Raw genomic sequence first — 24746 nt, forward strand, 5'->3', positions numbered from 1 at the left:
TGTGTTATGAAGGTGTTCTCATGGACTTTAGTTAAGGCTGAGGGAAGATGTCTGTTCAGAGCTGATTGCATCATCATGCCAGTTCGTTCAGGTTGCATTTTAAATTGCTGAACACTTAAAGAGCAGACAGGTTTATCCACAACAGTAAATATATACTGTATCTTTACAGGAAGCTATTTTGGATTTTACTGGGGTGCTAATATATGCCTAATACTTAAAGACATTTCTCAAAAGTTTGGTATATAAATTACAAATAAATATCTGTTACAAATAGACGATTCTCCCTCTGACTTTGTATCTGTTACCCTGAAACCTTGACGTGCTTCCATTTCACTGAAGTCACTGAGGGGGAGGGCTCTGGAGTCAAGGCTCACGTCACCCTTCCTAAAGCAGCAAAAGCGGCGGCAAAAGCACAAGGAGACAGAGGGGGCCCCAGCACCACCGTCCCCCCGCACCTCCGAGCAGGCAGGATGAGCCCCTGAGGAGCAGCAGCTCTTGACTCAGCATTGGGCAGGGACACAGCGACGGCAGCAGTTTAAAACCCCACCTGCCCACCATTGCATTTCCTCAAAGTCACTGAGGTAAAGGGCTCCACCCCTCAAGCTAGGAGACAGGGATCAGGAGCAGAATGACTCCCTTCAGGCCAGGAGGAGATGGTCAGTGACCTGCTGCACCACGTAGATATATACAAGTCTATGGGGCTGGTTGGGATACACCCAAGGGTGCTGAGAGAGCTGGCAGGGGTGCTCACCAAGCAACTTTCCATCATTTATCAGCAGTCCTGGCTGATGGGGGAGATACCAACAGATTGGAAGTCAGCCAATATGACACCCATATATGAGAAGGGACTGAAGGATGATCTAGGAAATTACAGGCCTGTCAGTTTGACTGTGGTGCCAGGGAAGCTGATGGAGCAGATCGTCCTGAGTACTATTATACAGCACATGCAGAAGTGATGAGGCCCAGTCAGCATGGGTGTATGAAAGGCAGGTCTTGTTTAACTAACCTCATCTCCTTTTATGACAGGGTGATCCACTTACTGAATGAGGGAAAGGCTATAGATGTTGTGCATCTTACCTTTAGTAAGGCATTTGACACAGTTTCCCAGAGCATTCTCTTAGAGAAATCGGCTTTGAAGGGCATACGCTTTGCTAGGTTAAAAACTGGTTGGATGGCCAGGTCCACAGAGTTGTGTTCAGTGGAGTTAAATCAGGTTGGTGACCAGTCACAAGTGGTGTTCTCCAGAGCTTAGTACTGGGGCCACTCCAGTTTAACAACTTTATCAATGATCTAGACTAGGGGATTGAGTGCACCCTTAGTAAATTTGCAGATGACACTAAGCTGGGAGGTAGTGTTGATCTGCCTGAGGGTAGGGTGGCCCTACAGTGGGATCTAGACAGGCTGGTTCAATTTGACCAAGGCCAATTGCATGAGTTTCAAGAAGGCCAAATGTCAGGTCCTGCACTTTGGCCACAGAACCCTCAGCAACGCTACAGGCTTGGGAAGGAGTGGCTGGAGAGCTGCTCAGCAGAGAGGGACCTGGGGATGTTGATTGACAGCCAGCTGAACATGAGACAGCAGTGTGCCCAGGTGGCCAAGAAGGCCAACAGCATCCTGGCCTGCATCAGGAACAGTGTGGCCAGCAGGGCCAGGGAGGTGATCTTATCCCTGTACTCGGCACCTGTGAGGCCGCACTTTGAGTACTGTGTGCAGTTTGGGGCCCCTCACTACAGAAAAGGCATCAAGCTACTGGAGTGTGTCCAAAGAGCAACTAAGCTAATTAAAGGTTTGGAGCATATGTCTTACAAGGAGCATCTGAAGGAACTGGAGTTGTTTAGCCTATATAAAAGCAGGCTGAAGGGAGACCTTATCACTCTCTACAACTACTTGAAAGTGGGTTGTGAAGAGGTGGAGACTGATCTGTTCGCTGAAGTTACAAGTGACAGGACATGAGATAATGACCTCAGGTTGTGCCAGGGAAGGTTTAGATTGGATGTTATGAAGAATTTCTTCACTGAAAGTGTTATCAGGCATTGGAACAGGCTGCCCATGGCATTGGTGCTGTCACCATCCCTGGAGGTATTTAAGACATAGTACTTAGGGGTATGGTTTAGTTAAGGATTGTCAGCATTAGGTTAATGGTTGGACTCGATGATCTTGAAGGTCTTTTCCAACCAAGGTAATTCTGTGATTCTATGAGAACATGGTAGCATATCTAATCTATCTAAGCTGCTCCAGCTCCATATTTTTTATTTATTTTATTTTTAATTTTGTGTCATATCTGTCAGATTCCTAACAGTCTCAGTATGTCTCATTCTGTCACACAGCGATATAAGCTCAATTCCAGGGCAATTTCTTGGGTAAGATAGCAAAATTTTTAAAGGTTGTGAACGTTGAGTATATAATGAGTTCTGGGACTTCTGTTGGGCAGCCCTGGCCAGAAAAAATATCACAAAAATGAAACTAGATATCAAACTGTTGCATAGAAATTACAAATCCATGAAGGCGGTATTGTAACAGAATATTATACTTATACTTGGATATGCTCACTCTGTTCAAAATATTAACTGAAACAAATGTATTATTACCAGAAAACTTGTTGGGGGTAAAATTCTTTTACTTTGCCTGTTTGTGCTCTAAGACCCTTTATGTATTTTCTAAGCCTCTTAAACTTAAGCATTAAAAAAAAGAGAGAGATAAATTGTATAGAAATCTGTTCCTCTGGCTTTATATTCCTTATTCTTTCCCTTCACAGTAATTTCTCAGAAATAATCAAGATATAAGCTGCATTCAGTCATATGAGCATCCAGAGTACTAAATTCACAGATTATGATTCCTTATCCATATGGCATTGCTTTTCAGCCATGCTTTTTGGGCCAGCTTATTATTTAATTCATGAACAAATAGATGTGATAAACAAAAGAGCAACAGTTTCCAGATGTGCATAATTTCTGTCACTTTTCCAGCATATGGAAGGAAGATAGATACACAGATTATTTGTTAACTTTGGACAACACCTAAAATAATGCTTTGGCATATAAGGTATAGCTTAAATGAAATTTGGGCTCCTAAATTTAGGAGAACTATCTAGGGGAAAACAAACAAACAAACAAAGACAACAGAAAAACCACTATTTGCTTTAACTTCTGAAAAGCAACAAACATTGTTTGCTAGCACATACAGAAGCACTACTTTATTCACTGAGCTATGTATCTCCTACCAATTGAGACTCCAGAAATTATACGTTCTTCTGCTGAAGTCTCTTGGAATGTGCTTGCTGCCCTTAAAACAATCTGGAAAAACACAAAGCAGAAGTTAAAGGACAGACATATTATTCAAGTTATGGATTCTGTCATATTTAGTCAGCATATAGGATACATTCCTCTCCTTGAAATCAGTCTTAACTGGACTTCTCTGTTCCATTTTATCTTCTCCCTTTTCCTCATGGCTTTTGTCTCCTGTCACAAAGCTGAAGTTCTATGTTACCAGTTCATCGCTTTTCCATACCTCAGGATGGTACATGTGTCCAGAAACACAGGCCAAAACCAACAGATTTATCACAGCCTTAATGACAGCTGGCTGCATGCTGAGTGAATTCTTAAATTCCCCAAAACTACTTTTTTTGCCAAAACATGTGGAGTTCCAGTATTCAACATTTTATTGGGACTGTTATCTCCAAATGAAGAATGACTCCACTGGAAAAAATTATTTGGTATCAGCTGCAGACCTATATTTAGCTTCTTGTTTGGTGAAACTTCAGAAAACATAATTATCCATATGTTGAGAGATGTTTGCCAAGTCCTAAATTCAATTTTTGTAAACCACATTTAAGTACTACCTTGTCTACAACTTTACACTGTTGGAATCAGAAGACATGGGGGTTTTTTTAATGAGAATGTGATTCTTCATATTTCTTTGAGTAAATATTTGTGTTTATGAAGGCTGTAGAACTGGCAGTACTAAAGACTGAAATCTTCAATTTGTTTATATGGGAAGGTCTGTGCAGGCAACAGTACTGGAATCATCCCCTACTTCTGTCACTTATGAACTTCAAGTCATGCATTGGGATGATGGTGTTCTCAGAGGCAGAAAAGTAGAGCAGGTCAGAAATGTTCATTCTCTTCCACAAGTATTTGTAGTGAAAACAGAACAAGATTACTTTAATCAAAAACATGTACCGAAAATGTTACAATTTTGTAAAAAATAAGAGTTTCTACATGAAAACTTTTTTTTTTTTTCCAAAGGAAATCTAAATAAACTAATTTCAAATTGGATTAAAACAAATTGAAAAATTAAATCATATCTGGCTGAGTCTTGGTATGGAATTATAGTCAGGTGCCTCATGACACCACTATGTCCTCTGAATCAGAATTCCTGTTTAGGCTACTTTTCCCGTAATGCAAATACAAATTCTCTTCAGGAAGTTTTCTGCAAAATGAAGTTCAGTTTTTGCTGCCCTGAAAAGGCAGTTTGGACTCTGTGAATTGGATAAATGTCACCTTCGTCTTTCTATTCATAGCAGAAGTCTTTTGCTATAAGAATGGTAAGACTGGATTTTTATTTTTCTAGCTGAAGGAGAAGTTTTCTTTGGTTCCCTCCTAATTACACGTGATTGCTTCTTATTCTTTTATTAAGCTGCCAGAATAGAGGAAGGACAAGATTTCTTATATCATCGTGGTCCGTGTCATGGATGGAGCAGAAGTGTATGAAGGCTAGAACAAAGAGAAAGGGGAGCTTTTAGGACAGTTCCACACTGCTGGCTGAACTAACAAAGGCTGCAATAAAAGTAGCTTTTTCTGCAGCCTCTGTGCTCTCTGTCCCAGCTGTTTTGAGAAAATTCTAGCTAACTGGAAGTCAAGTCTCTTGGCTATAATAATTAAAAAAGCAGTCCACATATTCTTCTATTTCCACATAATTCTGTTGACTGCAAGCTGTTACCTGTCTGTTCCATCTTGCTTTCATTGACTTGTTTGGCTTACTGTTTTTAGGTTAACCTCATCAGCAATTAATAGAAATTTATGTAAAACATTTTGATTAGTCCTGATCTGTTTCTAGCAAAGCTAAGGAAAAGGAAATAATGCTACTAAAAACAGATATTGACAGGATAGAGAACTCAGATGTCACCTTTTTTTTCAGTTGATTCTTGATGAAAAGCATATTCTCACTTCTAGAACCATTTTTCAAATGACAGAGGTGTTGCCTTTTGCAGCTCACAGTGCTTAAGAGAGGGAGCCTCTGAGTCTCTACATGAAGATATTTGTATAGATAAGATGGCTTTCTGAAGCACCTAAGTTAATGATAATCCATTGAGATGAATCTCAAGATTGCTACAAATTGTTTCACACCTGTCTCATGGCTCAGTATTGAAGGAGTAACATCACCCTTTGCAATGGAATAGAATACAAGGACACAAATATCCAGAATAGGAAAAAGCAATCTGAGGAAAAAACTGGTACATTTAATCACATTTCACTGAGTGTTGAAATCAGCTGAATCAGTTGCTATACAAAGCTTTCAAAGCATAAATAGCATGAGTACTGACTATTTAACTGGACTTTTATTGGTAAAAAGTATTAATCAAGGGGGTTTTGTCTATAGTTACAGAAATCAGCATCTTACTTAATTGAATGGGTTTTTTAGTTGAGTGTTAACACAGCTGAGATGGAAGATTTATTTGATATAGCTGGGACAGGTGTGGTTAGTTCTTTTAGTTCACCTGTTTCTCAGTAGCTGAAGGCTTTTCTTAGTTTTCCAGATAACAGTAAATACAGAATAATTCATTGGTCTAAATAGAAATAATACAAAATATTAAAAATTCCCATGCAGAAAAATAGGAATATGCAATATTTATTTATTTTTATGGACAAAGAGTAGGTAATGGTTTTTGTTTTGTTTTGTTTTCTAAAACCACTCAAAACAACATAACCTGGCTGTTACACTGCAACGTGTTGCATATAATGCCTATTCTAAAATGCTACAAAATACATAATAATTGTTACCATAATTCTCAAAGAAGTTTATTTTTCATGGTTCTTTTGTGTTCATGGAACAGCCTAATTCTCATGACATGTGAATTTTTAAAGTTTTTTGCATTCTCCAGTTAAGCATTTGACAGCTTTTAATTACTTAATTTGCTCTGAGTAGCTTACTCTGTAAGTTTTCACTTTTAAGCAAAAGATTATTTTTAATTCAGAATGCGTGCTAATATAATATACATAATCACAGGTTTTGGGGGAAAAAAAGTTAATCCAGCATTGTTTGGTTTTTTTTTTCCTTTTCCTGGTATCCAGATGTATAGCTTAGTAAAGATAATGAACAGTTCTCTGCTTAGAAGTTGTTTGAATTTGAAAACTTGAAAGATACTATCCCAGCCTCCCTCAGAACACATATACTGCTGAAATTGCATCATTTAGGGTTGTATTTTTCCTTTATTGGTTTCATTAAAATGTATGAATAATGGCTTCCCATGTGGTAATCTAATTATGGTTTGAAATAATTGGTGAACTGGAACAGTGTCATAGATCATGGAGAAAATTAAGGAAAGGGTAAAGGTGAATTATATGGAGCATGGGAGCTTAACTAGGAAGAATGAGATAATGAAATGAAATAAAAATTTCAATTGAACACCCCTGACATCTACACTGTGAGTTCTGTTGAGTAGTAGAACTTGCAGAAGCTCTAGCACATGGGGTATTTAAAACTGAGCTGGACAAATAGGGAAAAAATGGACTGTAGGGAACAAATTAGGACTGGATGTCCTAATATCTAGTTTCCACTGCTAGTGCCTCTAAGTCTGTTTGAACAAGTACTTGAAATTCTTTATGTCTTCTAGCCTCACTTGGACTTCCTTTGTTTGTAACAGCAGGGGATCATTAGCCTGTGAAAGTGCTTGACATTAATAGCTTTATTTTCAGTCCTTCTTACTGGACAAAGTTAAATCTGAGGATATGTAGAGGCAAATTGTGCCTACTTGTTTACTTACAGTAGTGAGGAGACAGCTCAGAACACTACTTACCCTGTGGGTTACAAAAATCCCCTTAAATTGGCCAGCAGCACAGGGAGTTCAAACGTTGGGAAGTAAACAATGACTTCATTGATTTTTCATATTTTGAATTCTAACTATTTGCATTTTGTGTCTTTTACAGACCATCTGAAAGGAGCAATAACGCAGAGGCGGATTCAGAGAGCAGCTCTAGGTAAGAGCAAAATATTTCAGTTACAGTAGGATGTCTTTTCTGTGACAGTTTTTGCCACAGTATTTCTACAATAGTCCATACCATAAAGAACACAGAGTCTGTGAACTTTGCCAGAGATTTGGCTCAAATGACTTCTGATTTTATGGGTGGTGAGAAAAATAATGCAGAAGTCTTGAGTTTGGATGCTTGGTATGGGCTTGCTTTCTTTTCAGGGTGATCAAAACAAGTACAGAGACATCTAATCTCTCCTGATTTTTAGGGTGTTTGGTTTTTTTTGCTTTCTGATGAGTCTGATTTTAATTCCCATAAATACATATTGATTTGTCCTGAGACTGAGCTTCTAGCCATGTTGCCACAGTCTGTCTAACATCTTTTTCAGTTTTTCTCATTCCAAGAGGGACTGAAGGCATATACAGGTCATTTCTTTCACATCTAGTTATAGAAGTTGAGAAGTTATTTCTTGCAGTTTCTGTTGACACAGCTGTGAAGCTGAAAGTGTCTAAGTTGTTCACATAAGTGTAAAGTCATCCAAATTTGGTTTAAGATTCTTTAAGCTGACTCCACTGACTTTGTACTGAGACAGCCTAGGAGCATTCATATAAGGATTCCACTTTTGGGACAGTAAATTTCAGCTAAAATCTGTCAGAAAACTGCTGGGGCAATAGAAGTTTAAGTCCCCCCACTTAGATCCATAAAAGATTCCCAAAATGTGCCTTCATGAACCTTCTTCACAAATAAGATGGAGTTAGCTTAGAACAGATTACAGTCAATGGTTGTATACATAGCACAGTGAACAGTATTTGTCTCTTAATAAGAGAAAATTTTGGGCCTTTCTTTTCTCCCAAAAGGCAGGAGAATAGGTTACTACAGAGTAGCAAAATAGCTTCTCCTTACTCTCTAATTTACCTGTGCAATTCAAGCTCTGTTGATGATGTTATTTGTACCTTTATCCATTTGTTATTTTTATTTAAAAATCAGCAATGGAAATTAATGGTGTCCATGTCATGCTGTTGGGGTTGTTTAGCCTGGAGAAAAGGAGGCTGAGGGGAGACCTTATCGCTCTCTACAACTACCTGAAAGGAGGTTGTAGAGAGGTGGGTGTTGGTCTCTTCTCCCAAGTAACAAATGACAAAACAAGAGGAAACCAACTCAAGCTGTGCCAGAGGAATTTAGAGTGGATCTTGGGGAAAATTTCTTCACAGAAAGGGGTGTCAGGCCCAGGAACAGGCTGCCCAGGGAAGTGGTGGATTCACCATCCCTGGAGGTACTTAAATGACATGTAGATGTGGTGCCTAGGGACATGCTGTTTATGAGAATTCCTTATTCAGTGTTTTGAAAACAGGAGTGATGTATTCTTACTGCATGTTTCAATCTGCGTTATAACATCTGGTCTTGTATACTAACTTTCTTTCTGTATAGAAAATCATGTTAAAAATGCTGTTTTCAATAATTATCTATGCTGCTTTTCATAAAATAGGTAAGCATAATTTTTTCATGTCCTTAGGAAATGACATAGTATTGACTTTACCAGCTACACATTCACATTGTAAATATTCTATTGGTATTCCACAACATATAGCAGGCAACCCATGTGTTTTTTGGCTTTTGTTTTGAGCACTGCTGTCTGCTTATCATCACTAAGTCTGGACCGCACAGAGTATTTTCCAGACTTTTTTTCCCCTTCATTATTCTTATGAATATCTGGATATTTTGACTTAGTCTATGAGTTGGGGAGTGTTATTTGCCTGCCTGCCTGCCTTTTTAGATGAATGTTCTTCCAAGGACTAACAGGTGTCAAGTCTCCCAGGATCTTCTTGATCACCAGAATGTCATCAAGATATTTTAAAATGAAAACTGCATGGTAAAAAGTCTAATTAAGAGTCTGTTGAAATCCCAACATGAAATAAAACAAACCATTGTTTCAATTAGAAACCAAGTTAACATCTTGCAGCTGCCTTTTCTTCTTTTTTTTTTTTTCCCTTCTTTTTTTTTTTTTTTTCCCCCGTAACTTAAAGCATTTTATGGTTAAAACCCTTTAAGAAGCTATTCTAGTTGGATTTTAAACAGTGTAGATCTGTTTCCCCCATGGCTATGCTTAAGATGTGGATTTCTTCTTGAAGGAAAACTCCACTGCTTAGCTCATTGTTCTTAGCTATCTCTTTTAAAACACCATGTGCTGGAAGTTAACAAAGGACACAAATACATGGAAGGTTTCATTGAAGGCAAGAGAGTGCTCCTTGTCTTTCGGGACACAACCAGAAACATCAAATACATTGTGTAAAATTGATAGGAGTCACTCTCTGGGTGACTTTTATCTTTGTTAATTGTAAGAATACCTTAGTATGCAAATAACATCATTTATTCAGTAAGATCTTTCAAAACTACATGCTTACCTGCAATTTTAGGCAGAATTTAAAATTAAATAATATGCACACTATTGCAGAACTGACAGAGCAAGAACATTGGGTCACCAGCATGCTTCTGGTGGAAAAAATGAAAGAAAAGGATGAAAATAAAAGCTTTCCCTGGGGTTTGCAGTGTTGCAGAAGGAAAACACATATTTTATATTATTCCAATGAAGGACTATCTTAGGATGCTTTAAACTAGCATTTTGGTAAAAAACAGGAGCTGATTCTTCATCATCTTATTCCAGTTTTGTGTTGATACAACATGATTACAGACAATCAGGCTGCTGTTATAGTTTTTACCAGCAATGGGGAAAAACATATTTTAATGGGAAGATACTTCTATGGGGATGCAGCCGTATTAGTGAAGGCACGTTTGGTGCTATAACCTTTCATAACAGAAGCAACTGAACTGATACAGTTTTCCCTATGCAAGTCTGTCTCAAGTAGAGGCCTCTGTTGGGTCAGCTCTGGAAGTTAGGGAGAACCCTTGAACAGACTCCTGACTAATCCACCCATACCAGCAGAAAACAAAAGCCCCCAGCCCCCAGGCTGTTCAGCCAGCTTCAAAGAGATGCTAACAAATCTTCATCCATAGAGGGGTCATTCATTATCAGCAGTATGAAACATGTTTTCTAAATTAACGTGAATGATAGAATCTGTGGCCAGTGAAGTAGCATCTTCAGCACAGCGTGTCCCATCTCATTATCAATAATTGCAGTTACTTCATCAGTTTGGTTGAAATGCAGTTTTGCAGCTTTCCATTTCAAATATTTTTCTTATTCATATTGTTCTCCATGAACCTCCCTTCTCTTTCTTTGTAAGTTTTGAAATCTGGGCTAGTAGCAATCTATCAGCTCTTTTGAGATCCTTCTGAAAACATCTAGAGATGACAAAACATTTCTGCTTCTGGGGAAGTTTGTTGGGACCGAAATAATCTCTTTCTGTCCAAGTCCATTGTCTCTGTAGAACTATTTGGAAAGAAAAAAAAATAGGTACCATCTAACATGGGTAAAGATGGCAAATATTCATTCTTTGTTATGAATCTGCATCTTTTGTAAGGATTTCAGCCTTAAGGCCCCGTTTTATCAACATTTTATTAAATAAAAAAAAAACAAACTTGTTTTCCCAGGTTTTGTAACTTAGCTTTTAGAAATGAGATTTTATATTTCTGCTGTTATTTAAAGATCTGTTTCCAAGTCCTTTTTTGAACAAACTTTTTTGAAAAAGCCCATTCCTCATAAAAAAAAGATGAAATTACTAGGTGAGTCAGAAATAACAGATACATTTAAATCCCTAAAGATGCATACCAACATTTGATTTAGAGTGGCAAAAGCCTGAGAGCAAGGATTTTGGCATCTGTTATATTTGTATTTGGATATGTAGCACACATTTGTTTTAAGAAAAAATAGGGAGCTTTCTTATCTCTTTTCCCTCTATAGTTTTGGTGGGTTTTTTACATCATCTCTTCTTACATTTTCAAAGTTACATACCTGTTCTAAAAAATATTAGTATCAGTTTATGCCCTTGCTCCTTCCCTGCTATGTGTTTCTTAATATTGTGTGTCATTCTGCTTCCTCACCTTTTCTTGATTAGAAATGAAAGAACAGTGTGGTCAGCTCCAGAATAAAGCAGGGACGGTGCTTTATAATGCATGAGGGTACAACTGCAGGAGTAATCCAGCCATTGTTACGAAACAATTGACACATTCCTACATTGGGAACTGCTGCTCCTGGTCATCCAGAGTGAGATTCCATAGAATCACAGAATGATATCTTTTGGAAGGGACCTTTAAAGATCTAGTCCAGCCCCCCTGCCATGGGCAAGGACATCTTTCACTAGACTAGGTTGCCCAAAGCCCTGTTCAACAAGACCTTGAGTGCTTCCAATATAAACCATGCCAGCAGAAAAGCTGGGCAACTGTGTTTTTTTATCTGAGAGGATATAAGGTGTTATTAGGAAGTGTATGGTAGTTCTCTCTGCAACCATAGCAGCATGCTACAGACATTAATTACGCTAATAATGAATAACTGTCTTGAACTCATCTGCTGTGAACTGTGTGAATGGAAAGCACACAGCACTTCCAAACTGCTGGTTTGCATCAGTCTCTTATTTAAATAAATCCATATTTAAATAAAATGAGCTCAGTTTCTTTCACTGCTTTATAGCTTGTAGCTGAGATGCCTTTTAACTCTGTTCATATGAAGCACGAGAGAGTCTTGATCTGTATTAATGCCATGAAATGAAGAGACACAAGTGTTTTCAATCACAAAATGACAGAAGCTGAGGAAAGTGGCAATCTGTGTTTTCCCACACAAATCCAACGCAGTCTGTGGAGAATGATAGATGGCCTGTTTTAAGGCCATCATTCCTGGTGCTAAAAAGTGATACCTTATGTATGGTCTAAATAAAGCACATTAGAGAAATAACCTGAAGTTCAGAATTTTAAGACTTTTTTTTTTTTTCTACAAGAGATAAAGCAACATGTCCCGAGTGCTGCTAGACATCCAAAGATGCATCCTCTAAAATCATGTATGTGGGTTCATGTAATTCCAACCTGCAAAATGTGACTACAGTGTAGTCAGTTTGCAGTGACTTCAGAGTATGGGAAAGATTTCTCATAGAAATCCACAATTTTGATATGCGCAATGTTTCTGTAAGTTATGTTCTTCTATATATTTGTGCCTGAAATCTCAAGCAACAGCGGCGTTTTTTCAAATTTGCTGCTCTTGTGCATGTACAGCACTGATTTTATTCCTAGGGTGGCCTCTAGTGGTCTCAAGGCCAGTCTTTTTAGCAGTGAGTTTCTTTTCTTCAGTTTCTCTCTTTCAAAGGAAAAAAAAATCAGAAATTATTTTTATTAAGGTTTATTTTTTGAATTTTGAGACTGACGGAAAGCTGTTAAGGTTGTGCTTATTAAAAATGATTATGATTGTTCGTTATTGGTAAGACAGAGATATCAATAGCAAAATGGGCTGAAAATTCAGTAAGAAGTGTCTCTTTGCCTTTTTTAAAATAAGAGCTGTACTCTGCAAAGATAAAGATACTTTTGAATTTGTTTTGTGCAATTATTGCAACATTAAGTGCTTTAAGAAATATTTACCAAATCAGTTTTTAAGCAAATGCTCAAAATACTGATGAACAATTAATTTTGAAAACATATATAAGCAGATATATGACATAATATAGGTAGATTCAAGGAACTTCATAGCTTCTTGTTACTGCAGTGTTTTTAAGTCATTGCAGTTCTTACAGATTTGTCTTGGAGGAAAAAAGCATAGACTTCAGCCTGTGATAACTGTGAAGTTGCATGTTACAACAGTCTTACTCCCTTGGTTTCACATGTTGTTTTGTACTTCTAGTCAGCACAGCACATGGCTGAAACTCTAACCTCTTGAAGAGCTTCTGTATTTTTGTATGTACCCAGTTCTTCTGTAAAGATTATCACAATCAGGAAAAAGAATCACAGATTTGAAGCAGCAGCTAGACAAGTAATAATTATTCCATGCAGCAGTTCTTGAGGTTTCTTCTTAGGTAAAATGTTTTGGGTTTTTCCCAGTATTATGTATTAATAAATTTTAAAACTGTAGGATTATATTCTAATAATAAGACACTTCTTAAACCTGTCCCTTCAGGCCTTGATCACACGTAGACGTTTCTTTCCGTAAGTTTGTCTTCAGCTTTTCTAGGGTGTTTTTTAGTAGTTTTATTTGTTGCTGATTTTTCTGTTACTCTTTTTAGCAGATTTTACTAGATGCAGTGCTAAATTATAGAGGCCGTTGTTAGTTTGATCTTTCATTGTGTCTTCAATAGCTGTGTCTTTCCTGCAAATCTTTGCAAAAAAGTTCTCCAGAACTGTAAGAAAATTCTGAGATTACTCGTGTTCCTATTCAGCTTCCCATGTGATTTGCTTCACTTCAGCTTGTCAGATCTCAAAAAAGAGCAAAGACATCTTTGGATCAAATGATATTTTTATTAGGAGTCATGAACTTGTAGCACAGCTATCCAGTTCCCAGTTTTATTGACATTGACTTCAGCATTTCACTGTTGTTGGAACAGCTTGCAGCCTCTGTAAGCTTCCTTGCCATAAGTATTTTTTCTGAAATACTGAAAGTTCAGTGTAAATTGTGTTATTATTTATAGACTCCTAGTGAATAGTAAGTAAGCAAGACATAATCTAGAGATGAAGCTCTCAGTTCTCTAATTCGGTCTAATAAAATTAATATCTCAGGAAAAAGATGTCATGAGGATAGCTACACACTGAAAGAGGTACTCAGAGAAGTTTGCAGGATCTCTGTCCTTGGAGTTTTTCATGGCTTATCTGGAACACTTTCTGATTCAGTTTTCACCCAACTTTGAGTAGTAGATTGGACCAAGCAGCCTTCTAATATCCCTCCAACCAGAGTGATTCTGTAATGCTAAAACAGGATTAAGGTGGAGTGAGCAAAAATGTATTTTTTATTATGCACACAGTCTACTGATTCTAGGCCTAAGCTTGTCTGCTTTAGCTTCAGTGTATCTCAGAGTAGCCTCTCCCTGTAGGCTGATAGGATAACTAAGAGTAACTTACAGTCTAAGGTGCTTTATCTTCTTTCTTCTGGACATGTCCTCTTTTATTGTCTAACTTGAAGTGACATGTCAGTTGCATGAGACATCTATACCTATACACAGCTGAAACAGAAGCAGTTAAGTGTAAAACATGTACCCCTCTTTTTCCTTACTGTTCTTTCAAGTGATATTGGTATAAATTCAGTGTAGAATCCAAAGTAAATGCTTTTGTGCATGGTCATGAATGTACTGACAAACCACAGCCAGAGTTTCATGCAGAATGCAGGAAAAACACCAATTATTTTAAGAAAGCATTAGACTTCTTGAACTGATCCCACAGTTGCTGTGTGCATTGCATTCCCAAATGTGACCTGCAAGCACAGGATTTACTGTGCATGCCTGCATATATTGCTCATGCACAATAGGGCTGGCACTTGTCAGAACTGAGAACTGTAGATCTGCTTATCTGAGAATCCCCAGCAAGAAATAGAGATGCACTAATTTCCGTGTCTTATCTATGTGACTCTCAGTATGACTGCACCTTTAGCACCCTTAGATATTTCTTATCCTCCGTAAAGTTGTGCTATATTGTTCTCAGCCAGGTTCTTGTCTTGACCAGGCATCGCTTTACAAAAAGTATGGTGCTGTCTTATTGCAACTGTGTTCTACACATTGATGGCAGTGTATTCCTAATGTCTGAGGTTCATGATAAGCAACTGCCTTCAGAAGTATTTTCCATCCTTTCAATAAAAGCATGACAAAACTTAGCAGAGACCTTTTTTTGTCCATTAAAGCTCTGAGATGTTGTAGAAATGAATGCTTACAAAGCCTCAAAACTTGTGGATTACAAGCCACATCCCTGCTTGGGAGGTCAAGAAAGATCATTCCATGTATGATTTTCTTTAATATTATGAACAAGATAAATGATGCAAAAATTATCTCATTTAATGAAATGGTAAAATGCATTACATGTAGGCAAGAATCTGAGTTTATAGGGACTTCCTAACTAAGACCTCCACTAGATGAACTGCTGGGTATGGAACACATTAAACTTGCAGCTTCTTTCTGTCTTTCTGTCTGTCTGTCTTTCTGTCTGTCTTTCTGTCCGTCTGTCTTTCTGTCTGTCTTTCCCTTTGCCCCCCAGTATATTATACTTGTATATTTGGAAACCAACAGAGTATTTTTAGCTGCAATGGTTTCAGAAACTTTCACGGCTTGAAAGCAGCTGATGTGAAGGCAACGCCTTCTGTTTCATATGCCATGTATTTTCAGAAGCTAATATATAGATGTCTAGTTTCAAAGAGGAAACTTAAGGGAATTGAAGTGTGAGTCTGTATTTAGCCAGAAGACCTCACAGAAACAAAAAAATAATAGCTCCACATTCCATGTGTGCATCAGAATATTAAGCCAGTAAAACAAAAAATAATACAATGATACGAGGAAAAACAGCATAACAATGGCCACTTTTACTAAATTCATTTAGCAACATAAAAATAAAAATCAACAAAATACACATCTTTAATCCTCCATGCATAAGTCACATGCATAAACTTGTAAAGTGCTGAAAACAGGACCTTTTGTTTCAATGTATGTTCATGACCAACTGGCTGAAAATTTAAGAAATCTATTAGGGTATTTTCATCTTCTCCTGAGTTTCATCATGCTGTTGTAATAAGGTACACACGTGGTGCCCATTGACAAACATAGACTGACATGGCCCAGAGGAGGTATGAGGGGAAGGGGAGAATTACTTATAAGATGATCCTGAATAACAATGGATGGGTAATTAATTTTAAAAACCTCAAGTGACAGCATATGTTCCAGTTTGAAAGCACTAAAGCCCAACTTTGCCAAAAGCTGCAAAGCAGATAAATAAAGCAGTAAAAATAATAACTGGATACTTAAATGAGTTCTAAGTTTGGTTACTTCAAGAGACTATAAATTTAAGCAGATAAACACAAGACTAGTGAAAAAATTAAAATCTTTGACTGCAAAAGTACAACTGGCAGGCAGGGCACAGTGCTACTTGAGGCACAAGACAATAAATCCCTGGGAGTTTGGCTTCTGGGATACACTCAGGTCAAGAAATATATGAGTGCCCCGGACAGTATAAAGTTTAGGGTCACAGAGAGTTTCATGCAAAATTTTCTGACAAGAATCTGCCAGAGCGTTTCAACTTGTTGCCAGCTTGCAGTTAACTATGGTGATAACACTTGGCCTCTCATTCTAGAAATAGTGCTTGCTATATTGCTTTGAAACAGTGATCCAGTTAGCAGGTGCTATCTTTTCTTTCTGGTACTGAGTGATTTGGTGATACAGAATGTGTTGTAAAACTTACACTTCCTGTGTTCCAAAATTGTCCCTTTCATTAGAATAAAACCATTGTATCTTAAAATGCCTCTTACAATCTTCTTTATGAAAGGAACAAAAAAACAAATCCAAATCCCACAAACCTTCATGGTATGAACTGAGAGCACCAACTCATGCAAAGAACACCTTCCTCTCTAAGCAGGCAGCTGATATCAATTATATCCTGTGCCTCGCTTCAGCAAATGGGTTGTATTTGAATATAAAACAAAAACAGTTAGACTGAAGGTAAGTGTTAAAATTGCTAGCTCTTGCACTACTCAATGTAGCACTGTCAAAATCTCTTTTTTACATCATCAGTTATCTTAACAAAAGGCAGGATCAACAATGTCCTTAACAATGTCAGATTTACAAGCTTTGCCACTCAGCTGTATGTGCAGTTACACTGATGTATAGGAACTAATATTCCTTATGAGTACATTGCTGACTTCTGCTATAAAGGACTCTTGTATAGGATCAGATGGAAGCATGCCAATAGAAACCCCTAGCACATACAGAGGCAATGTTTTCCTAAACATGCACATCATACCTCTCCTGCACTCCTGAAACCTGGGTCTACATTATCAAGGATCAAATTGCACCAACTGCATTTGTTTCCCAGGAGAAGTCACTGAGGCACTAAAGTGCATGTGATTATTGCACATCAGCTGAATGGCTCATCACAGCTGATGGACTAAAAGCATAGAGCCAGACTGTACAATCAAGTTTCACATGACAGACTGTCAATCAACAAATTAAAAGTCAACCCTGAGTGGACAAAGCAGATACTGCTTTGTGTTCTTCTGTGCAGTTGCAGAAATGGTATCTGAGAGTTACTATTGCACCATTAGCACCTCTGCACTTTTTAAAGTATTGTAAATTATTTTATGTAAATGGGCAGAAGTTGGTCTCATTAATTTTCTGTTTTTCATATTTTACATATCACAGAATCACAGAATCCTAGGGGTTGGAAGGGACCTCGAAAGATCATCTAGTCCAACCCCCTTGCCAGAGCTTCATATGTATACTTCATATATATGCAGTCAATACACAGATAAAATTATTTGATGTTTTAATAAACATTTTCTGTTTCAGCCTGTGCAGGCAGATATATACAATAAATAGCAACTCTTTAGAGGAATAAAAGCCTGTAGCAAAAATAAAATATTTCTTCTTAAGTAGCTGTCTTAAATTTGTGAGCAAATGTTATGTTTTCTATGTTTTACTGTCTGTTCACTCAGTTGTTCCTGTCATGTTATTTCAAAATAACTGAGCCTGCATATTGAAGAATACTAACATCAGGCATGAGAAGCAATGAGCCAGTAACCTCTTCCTTGGCTTCCTATCTTGAGCTGTAGCTGAAATTGCTTGGGGTGGTGGGAGGAGCGGCTGTGAGGCAGCAGCAGCAGGAGCATAGGGGCAGAAAGAGGCCACGGCAGGGATTCAGGAAAGGTAAAGGGGAGAAAAGCAGTAGCAGGGAATGAGAAGGCTGAAGTAGCAGCAAACAAAAGGGTTGAAATACATTCTACCAGACCATAGATCTCTTTTGCTTGGAATATCAGGAGAGAGCCTGTATATATTACAGTAGGCAGATTCAAAAAGGTCTAGTATTTAGAGCAGAATGCTGTTCAGTTTGTAAACATGTTGCAAGGAGCAGGCATGAGAAAAAGCTGAAATGGAGACTGCAACAGCATGGAAAAAGACACCAGAGAACTTTCAAAGTAGAGTCCAGGAAGGCATGTCCTAGACTTGACTTACAACACTGTGATCAGTTCTCTTCTGCTTTTGTGACTGAAACAGAGTGATGGATGTGTAACTTTTAGCCATTTACTTGATGAGATATCCATGCTGATTTTGCTGCTGAGGCCTCATCAGCTTGCAGTGTACTCAACTCTTTCCATTCTGTTCATATACAAAACTTTGTGCTGCTCATCTTGCCCACAGCTGTGTTTCTTGCTTTTGTCACCAGCATATTGCTTGAGATAATGGGCATAGCTGTATTCAGGGTTGAGGATGCTGGGGCTCTTTGTGTATTTTTCTCATATAAAACGCTTTATTATTATTTTTGAAGGTAATTTGCAACTAAATAAGCTCTTCTACACTGTGTAATCAGCAGCAGAAAAGCATTTTTCTTGGTATTTTTATATATAAGTGACAAAATTCTGCCTAAGGTCATCTGCCCTTTCAGAGCTAGTGACAAATATTTTTTCCAAGTATTAGATGTCCAGATAAATCAGGAAATGAAAGCTGCAATATTATGGCCTTGTGTCACTCTGTATTGACCAGCAGAATTTGGTGATGTTTCCATGTAGGGAAGTCCTCACTTCAGAAACAGCATCAACATTTTAAGATGTTACTGTCTTCCACTCTGTATTATTTTCCTTTATTCTAAGGGCCTAGAGCTGCTACCTTCTGAGCTCAGACACCATAAAAGTTTGTCTAAATAGGAGCACTTCAGTGTTCTCAGGAGAGTCCCCTTTAACCACTGCTGAAGATGACTCAAACTATGTCTGGCTGGCTTTGCATGGAGACATATTAAGAGCACTCACATGCTCCACGAGCATGGCTCACTTGGGAGGCAGTGACATAAGTAATTTCTTTTTGTTCCACAACAGCACATTGTTCTCAAGCCTGGATGCTGTGTATTCATGAAAGTCAGAACAAGTGTGAAGCCTCAGCTCTGTGGTGTCACCCCACAAGTTCCTTGTGTAGCTCTGTGCTTTCCCACATTATGGCTACTCCAGAGGCTGACATCTCACGAATCAGAAAAATTTGATTCCTCTGTAACCATTGCAAGGTTTACTGCTTTCCTTAAAGCCTTATTATCTATCGTGTTTGGGTATAACTTGTTACATGATGCCACTGCTGTAGCATCTCCTCTGCTGTGATGTTTGCATCACCACCTCCTGGCTTGCACTTTCACTTCAACATTCCAAGCAGTTTATTTTTTAGTCTTTTGCAGGTATCCACTCCATCACAAATGTCTTCACCTTTCCCTCTCCAGCAAAGCCTTTCAGTGTATGAAATGAGAATTGTGCATGGGCTTTGTTCATGTTGACTGTCTGTATTAACATGCCTGACCTAAGTACTCTAAATGAAATAAAATGCTTTTCAGCTTCACCTACATTAAGCTACAGGGTGCTACAACAAAAGATGAATGGTTTCAGCTGACATTCTGTCAGGAGAAGAGGGGTCATTACTGCCCTCTTGTTCCAGACAGAATTCCTCTCCTTAAAGAGAGGGTGTATTCCTCAGGCTTCATGACAGGTTGACACATAATTTATTTTCTTGGCAGAAATAATAGTCAGGATGGAAACTTGCATGTATTGTGTAGCAAATCTTTTGTTTCTTTCATTTGTCTTCAGTTAAAAAGGTTAAATATATTTTCTTGGAAACCTTACACTGTTCTTATTCATCCTACAAATAGAAACTTGTAATAGTAGTAGGTAACTTCACATTTCCTTTCACTGCAGAACATACAAACCCATGATGGAAAGACTGTTTTGCCATCTCTCAGAATAAGCAATTTGTGTATTGTATGCCAACTAGCCCTGTTCTAGGATAGGGAAATCCAAACCTGCTTTCTTAGGTTATGTTAGGCTACTCTTAAGGTATTTCCTCAGTTCTCCTTTACATTGAAAAATATCTCACATAGTTTTGGGGCATTTCCCTTATTTGTACTAATTGTCTCAATTTATTGCTTACCACAGATCATTTCTCCTTCAGGATTTGTCTAACACTCCTCTGTTACTCTGTTTCTACTCACCAGCACAGCTACTGTTGTATCTTCTTTTTGCAACAACTTTGCTGTTCTGGTCTTGTCTTCTAGCCAAAACTGTCAGGTTGAACGCATTTGGTATGATTTTATGCCAAAGACCAACTTTTTAAATGGACTAGCAAACTCACTTTTATTCATATAAAAAATGAATATTCCAGTTTTTAATGTGGGACTGGGGATAAATAATTAAAAGCAACTTAATTCAAGTGACTAGTTATTCAGTGATTTCTACACTAAGTAAGACCTAAGTAAGTAATTTGAATAAAGGTTTTCAGAAGAGAGAAATGGTTACTAACAGCCATGTCATTACCTACCTCTTGGAAATAGTTTTCATTCTAATTAAAAACTGCTTCTTTTGCCATCATATTGTCATTGCTTATATCTTATAATTTCTTTCATAGCTGTTTCCAGTCCTTCTGAAGAGCTAAATATGCTTGATCCAGTAGAAGAGAAACTTCGGATGCAAATTGAAGAAGAAAAAAATAGGTATTATTTCTCCCTCAAACTTCTGCCATCCTTCAGAAGATAAATTATACTGATAGTATATCCCAGTTACAATTCTGCACACAGAGCTACCTTCAGGGTTTTCTCTGACATTTTAAAAATGTCAGCTTGTGGTTCACTGATGATTTTTAAACTTCTGTATATGCTGTTGGTTTGTCTGTAAGATGCCACAGTACGTGAGTGGGGAAAATTTATACTTGGGCTAATGGGTAGAAATAAATAGAAATACCTTAATGTCCTCCCTGAGGATTTGTGCTAGAAGCACGTTGATTGAATGCAAGTGCGTTCTGACCCTTATTGGTTGATTCAGAAATGTTCCACCTTCCTTGGCCTAAGGAAAACCTTTAGGCTGTACAGGATTGACTAAGTATAAATAGTATGCAGAATACGCATTGGTTAACCAGTCCTTGCTCTAATGTCCCTGGAGGAGGATAAAAGGAGGATAATGTCCCCTAGGAGGATAAAAGAGATGCAAGGATATCAGTTCTAAGGATTTTGCTAGTGTTTATGTTATGTGCAATCTGTGAGGAAACTTCTGGCTGTTTCATACTATGGGTAAATCTCTGACTATATGTTAGCTAAGAGTCCTCATTAGTGAAGCTTCCAACTGAAAGGGGAATCAGTCTCAACTCCTGCTGAATCCAAGCTCTAATGACCAGTTGTTTATTAATGGTCACATGCTGAGAAATCAAAATATATCATTGATGTATTTGATTGAATCTGTATTTTAATTGTTAATCAATATTGGTCCAACTTGAATTTCACTTTTTTTTTTTTTTTTTTTTTTTTTTTAATGAAATAACAGCTTTGGGGGATAAGTTTTTTGTACTTAGTGCCCAGTGAAACTCTTTCCAAATGTGAGATGTCACTTCATACCACCACTCTGTCTGTGTCTCCTGCTTTTCTGATTATTGTATATTCTTTTGTAGTTTAAATCTATAACTATTCGAGCTAGCAAAAAGCTTTGTTCAGATATGCATTAGAAGATCTGTAATGCAGTTTTTCTTCTCAGTTATAAAACAATGTTCAATCGCTTGAAAGTTCTGAAAGTAGAGATTAAGCACCTGCAGTTTCTTGTGGAAAAAGTCACGATGAAGATGCAAAAAGACTTTGAAGTCTGGTGGTCTGAAGAGGCAGCACATCTACAGGTATGAAATAACTTTGTATTTCTTCCATTTTCATGTAAATGTGATATCTTTGATCATTTCTTAAAGAAGAAGTTGATTGATTAGATAGAAAAGAGTATGAAGGATGGAATGTGGGGCCTGATTCACCTATGCTTATGCCAATGTAAATCAGACAAAACTCATGTGAATTATGTTCATCTGAAGCTAACACAAGCAAAGCAAAGCCCTTGCTTTCTGCTCTATTTTCTGCTTAGGCTTTCCCCCAGACATCTAGATTGAAAGTAAAGAATGGTCCTGAAATGCCGAAAACTCTGAAGGGACATAAAACAAATAAAGGAGATTGGAAAAAATAATCTCTTTTACTGCTAGCAAAACTATGATTTCATCAGGTTTATGATGTGTATATTAGAAGATGGCAGTCATAGCTGTAAGATGGACAAATCCCAACAAACATAATTGGTTTTTAGCTTCCTTTGTTTACAAAGACTCCAGTAACCTTTCAGCTTTCCTAATCTCCCAGAGGGTCAGCAGCTCTCACCATGGAGCTTGCATCGCTTCACTCTCTAGCCAAGGCCCACCACTGCCACCATTGCCTGAGCAGAAACAGAGTGCTCTGATTTAATGACTTATATAAAAACAAACTAAAGAGATGTCACCTTAACTAGTATGTTAGAAGTTCATAACACAGTTGGTCTGAAAGCTACACAGGTTCACAAACATAGGCAACAGTAGGAGGGTCCAGAGGGGGATCAACTGAAACAACAACATAATTTTCATATGCTCCCCTTCTGACACTTTTTTAATGTCTTCCATGCACTGACATGGCATCTCACAGCAAAGTGCTGCCATGAAATGCACATCAACCCAATGAAAAAGAGTGCTGAATGCAGTCCATCCCAAATAATTTATTATTCATTGGAAGAGGAGATTCACTTCTTGAGGAAAAATTGTTATAAAAGAAAGAAGTGTTTAGCCAGTACTTTGTTTAATATAGTTTAAACTTAAACTGTTTTGGTGTTTTTTTTCAGAAAACAGACTAAAGTAAATATGGAACTTAACACAAGGAACTTAGTGCCACCTTACTAGCTTAATTTCAAGTTATCATTGCAAAATACTTTTTGGGTTAAAATCTCTAACCGTATTAGTGGCAAAGAGGATCATGTTTTAGTCACCCTCCTGTCTAAATATTTAGGCTTTTCAAAGCACTGCAAGTAATATTCTTGACTTCACCAGAGCACATTTTTCTCTCTCCCTTAACAGGAGAGGTCCAGGATTCAGCCTCTCATGATTCATCAGTAGAAGATTAGAAAACTGAAAAAAATAATTGGGATTGATTTCTTGGATATTGACCTATCTGTACATCTGAGCTCCCTAAGAAATTCAAATCGGCTAACACATGCTGTTACATATTAAAAACCTGTAACTTGAGCTTAAAAATACTTGAACCAATGCTAAACCCTTTTCTCTTTGTTCAGAAGTGTTTGTCCAAGTGAAGAAAATACTGTGTGATTCAGACTCTGTGTTTTCTGAATGAGTCATTGCCTACCTCATTATTGCTGAGACCTGTAGGCCAATATTAAGCACTCTAAAGAAAATCCTATCCTATGTAATTTTGTTTTCCAATCTATACCCAGCAGGAAAAGCCAGAGATGGTTAGCTCACCAAATAGCGCAGCTGTTTATCCTCAGTTTATAAAATCCTCACAACGTCGAACTAGCAGGTAAATTGGTCATTTTTCTCTTTCTTCCTTACTTGTAGAGAAAATGCAGTTTCAGTAGAAGTGTAGCTCACCAGAATGCTTTTATAAGTATCACACTCAAGCACTGTATTTCCAGTTCTGAAAGAAGCATCTGTGTAGAAAATAAATATTTTTAATTCAGATATTTTGCAATCCTGTTGAGCTTATTTTAGCTCAGGTCTTTTGACCTTTCTGACCTGAAAACCTGTCACTGGAGGCTCCATGACAGATAGCTAAGAATAGCAATCCTGTTATCAGTAAATTTTGCTATATGAGTAGACTATATCTTATTTAGGTTGCATTCAGGAGGCTGCAAAACAAAAAAATAATTTACAATTATTTAATATATAGCCTAGATAAATCTGCTGTTGAAAAATATCCCGGTGCTATGTTCAAGCAGTATATTATTCCTCAATGATATTGCATTTGAAATTGTAAAACACTGGTGCATTTTCTACAGTAAAAAAAAACACATAATCATCATGGTTGTTTAATCATTAGTCACTTCTGATTTAAATTGACAGTAATAGATCTTCCATAGCTTTCAAGAAAAGTAGAGTGCAGAAAAACACATTATTGAATGTGCCGGTTTCCATATTAATTTAAAAAAGAATTGAGGTGTTCTCTCTGCTTCCCATTTCCTCTTTCCTTCCCCACCTTTCTCTTGCTCTTTTTTTCTCCCTCTCTGCCTCCCTCCTTCTCATTATACAGCTAATCTCTGTCTTATAAGTGGCTTTACCTAAAATTTTATCACAATACTCCACATAAATGATGTTTCCTGTTTTGGTGCAAACATAAAATATCCTACATACCATTAAATAATTAATACTGGATTTTCTTAAAACTGTAAAATATGTTCTTTCATCTATCTGTAATAAATGGCCCATTACCAGTTCAGAGAATGAAACACATAATCCCCTACATTTGTCTAAGAACGCATTTTCAGATGTCTTGAACTGATGAAAACTGATTCTAATCTTCTCTACTGTGCTTTAACTCTTACTCTGTGTTCTCTCAGGACTTTGGCACTATTTGTTTTGCAAATGGCCTCCAGGTTTTAGGCCTAATTTGAGCTGCTAATTTCTGGTTTTAGGCTGAAGGTTA

At 37.6% G+C, this 24746-nt stretch overlaps 1 protein-coding gene across 1 annotated transcript in view; it reads left to right on the forward strand.

The window, feature by feature from the left end:
- The window catches only part of KIF6 (kinesin family member 6), a 157364-nt gene that overhangs the window by 120710 nt on the left and 11908 nt on the right, over positions 1-24746 (forward strand). The window contains exons 16-19 of the mRNA XM_051613336.1: positions 7146-7196; positions 20675-20759; positions 21790-21925; positions 23539-23624. Of these exons, the coding sequence (XP_051469296.1) occupies positions 7146-7196; positions 20675-20759; positions 21790-21925; positions 23539-23624 (358 nt within the window). The remainder of the gene's footprint in view (positions 1-7145; positions 7197-20674; positions 20760-21789; positions 21926-23538; positions 23625-24746) is intronic.

This window comes from Apus apus, chromosome 3 (genome assembly GCF_020740795.1).
Source record: "Apus apus isolate bApuApu2 chromosome 3, bApuApu2.pri.cur, whole genome shotgun sequence".
NCBI classification, from domain to species: domain Eukaryota; kingdom Metazoa; phylum Chordata; class Aves; order Apodiformes; family Apodidae; genus Apus; species Apus apus.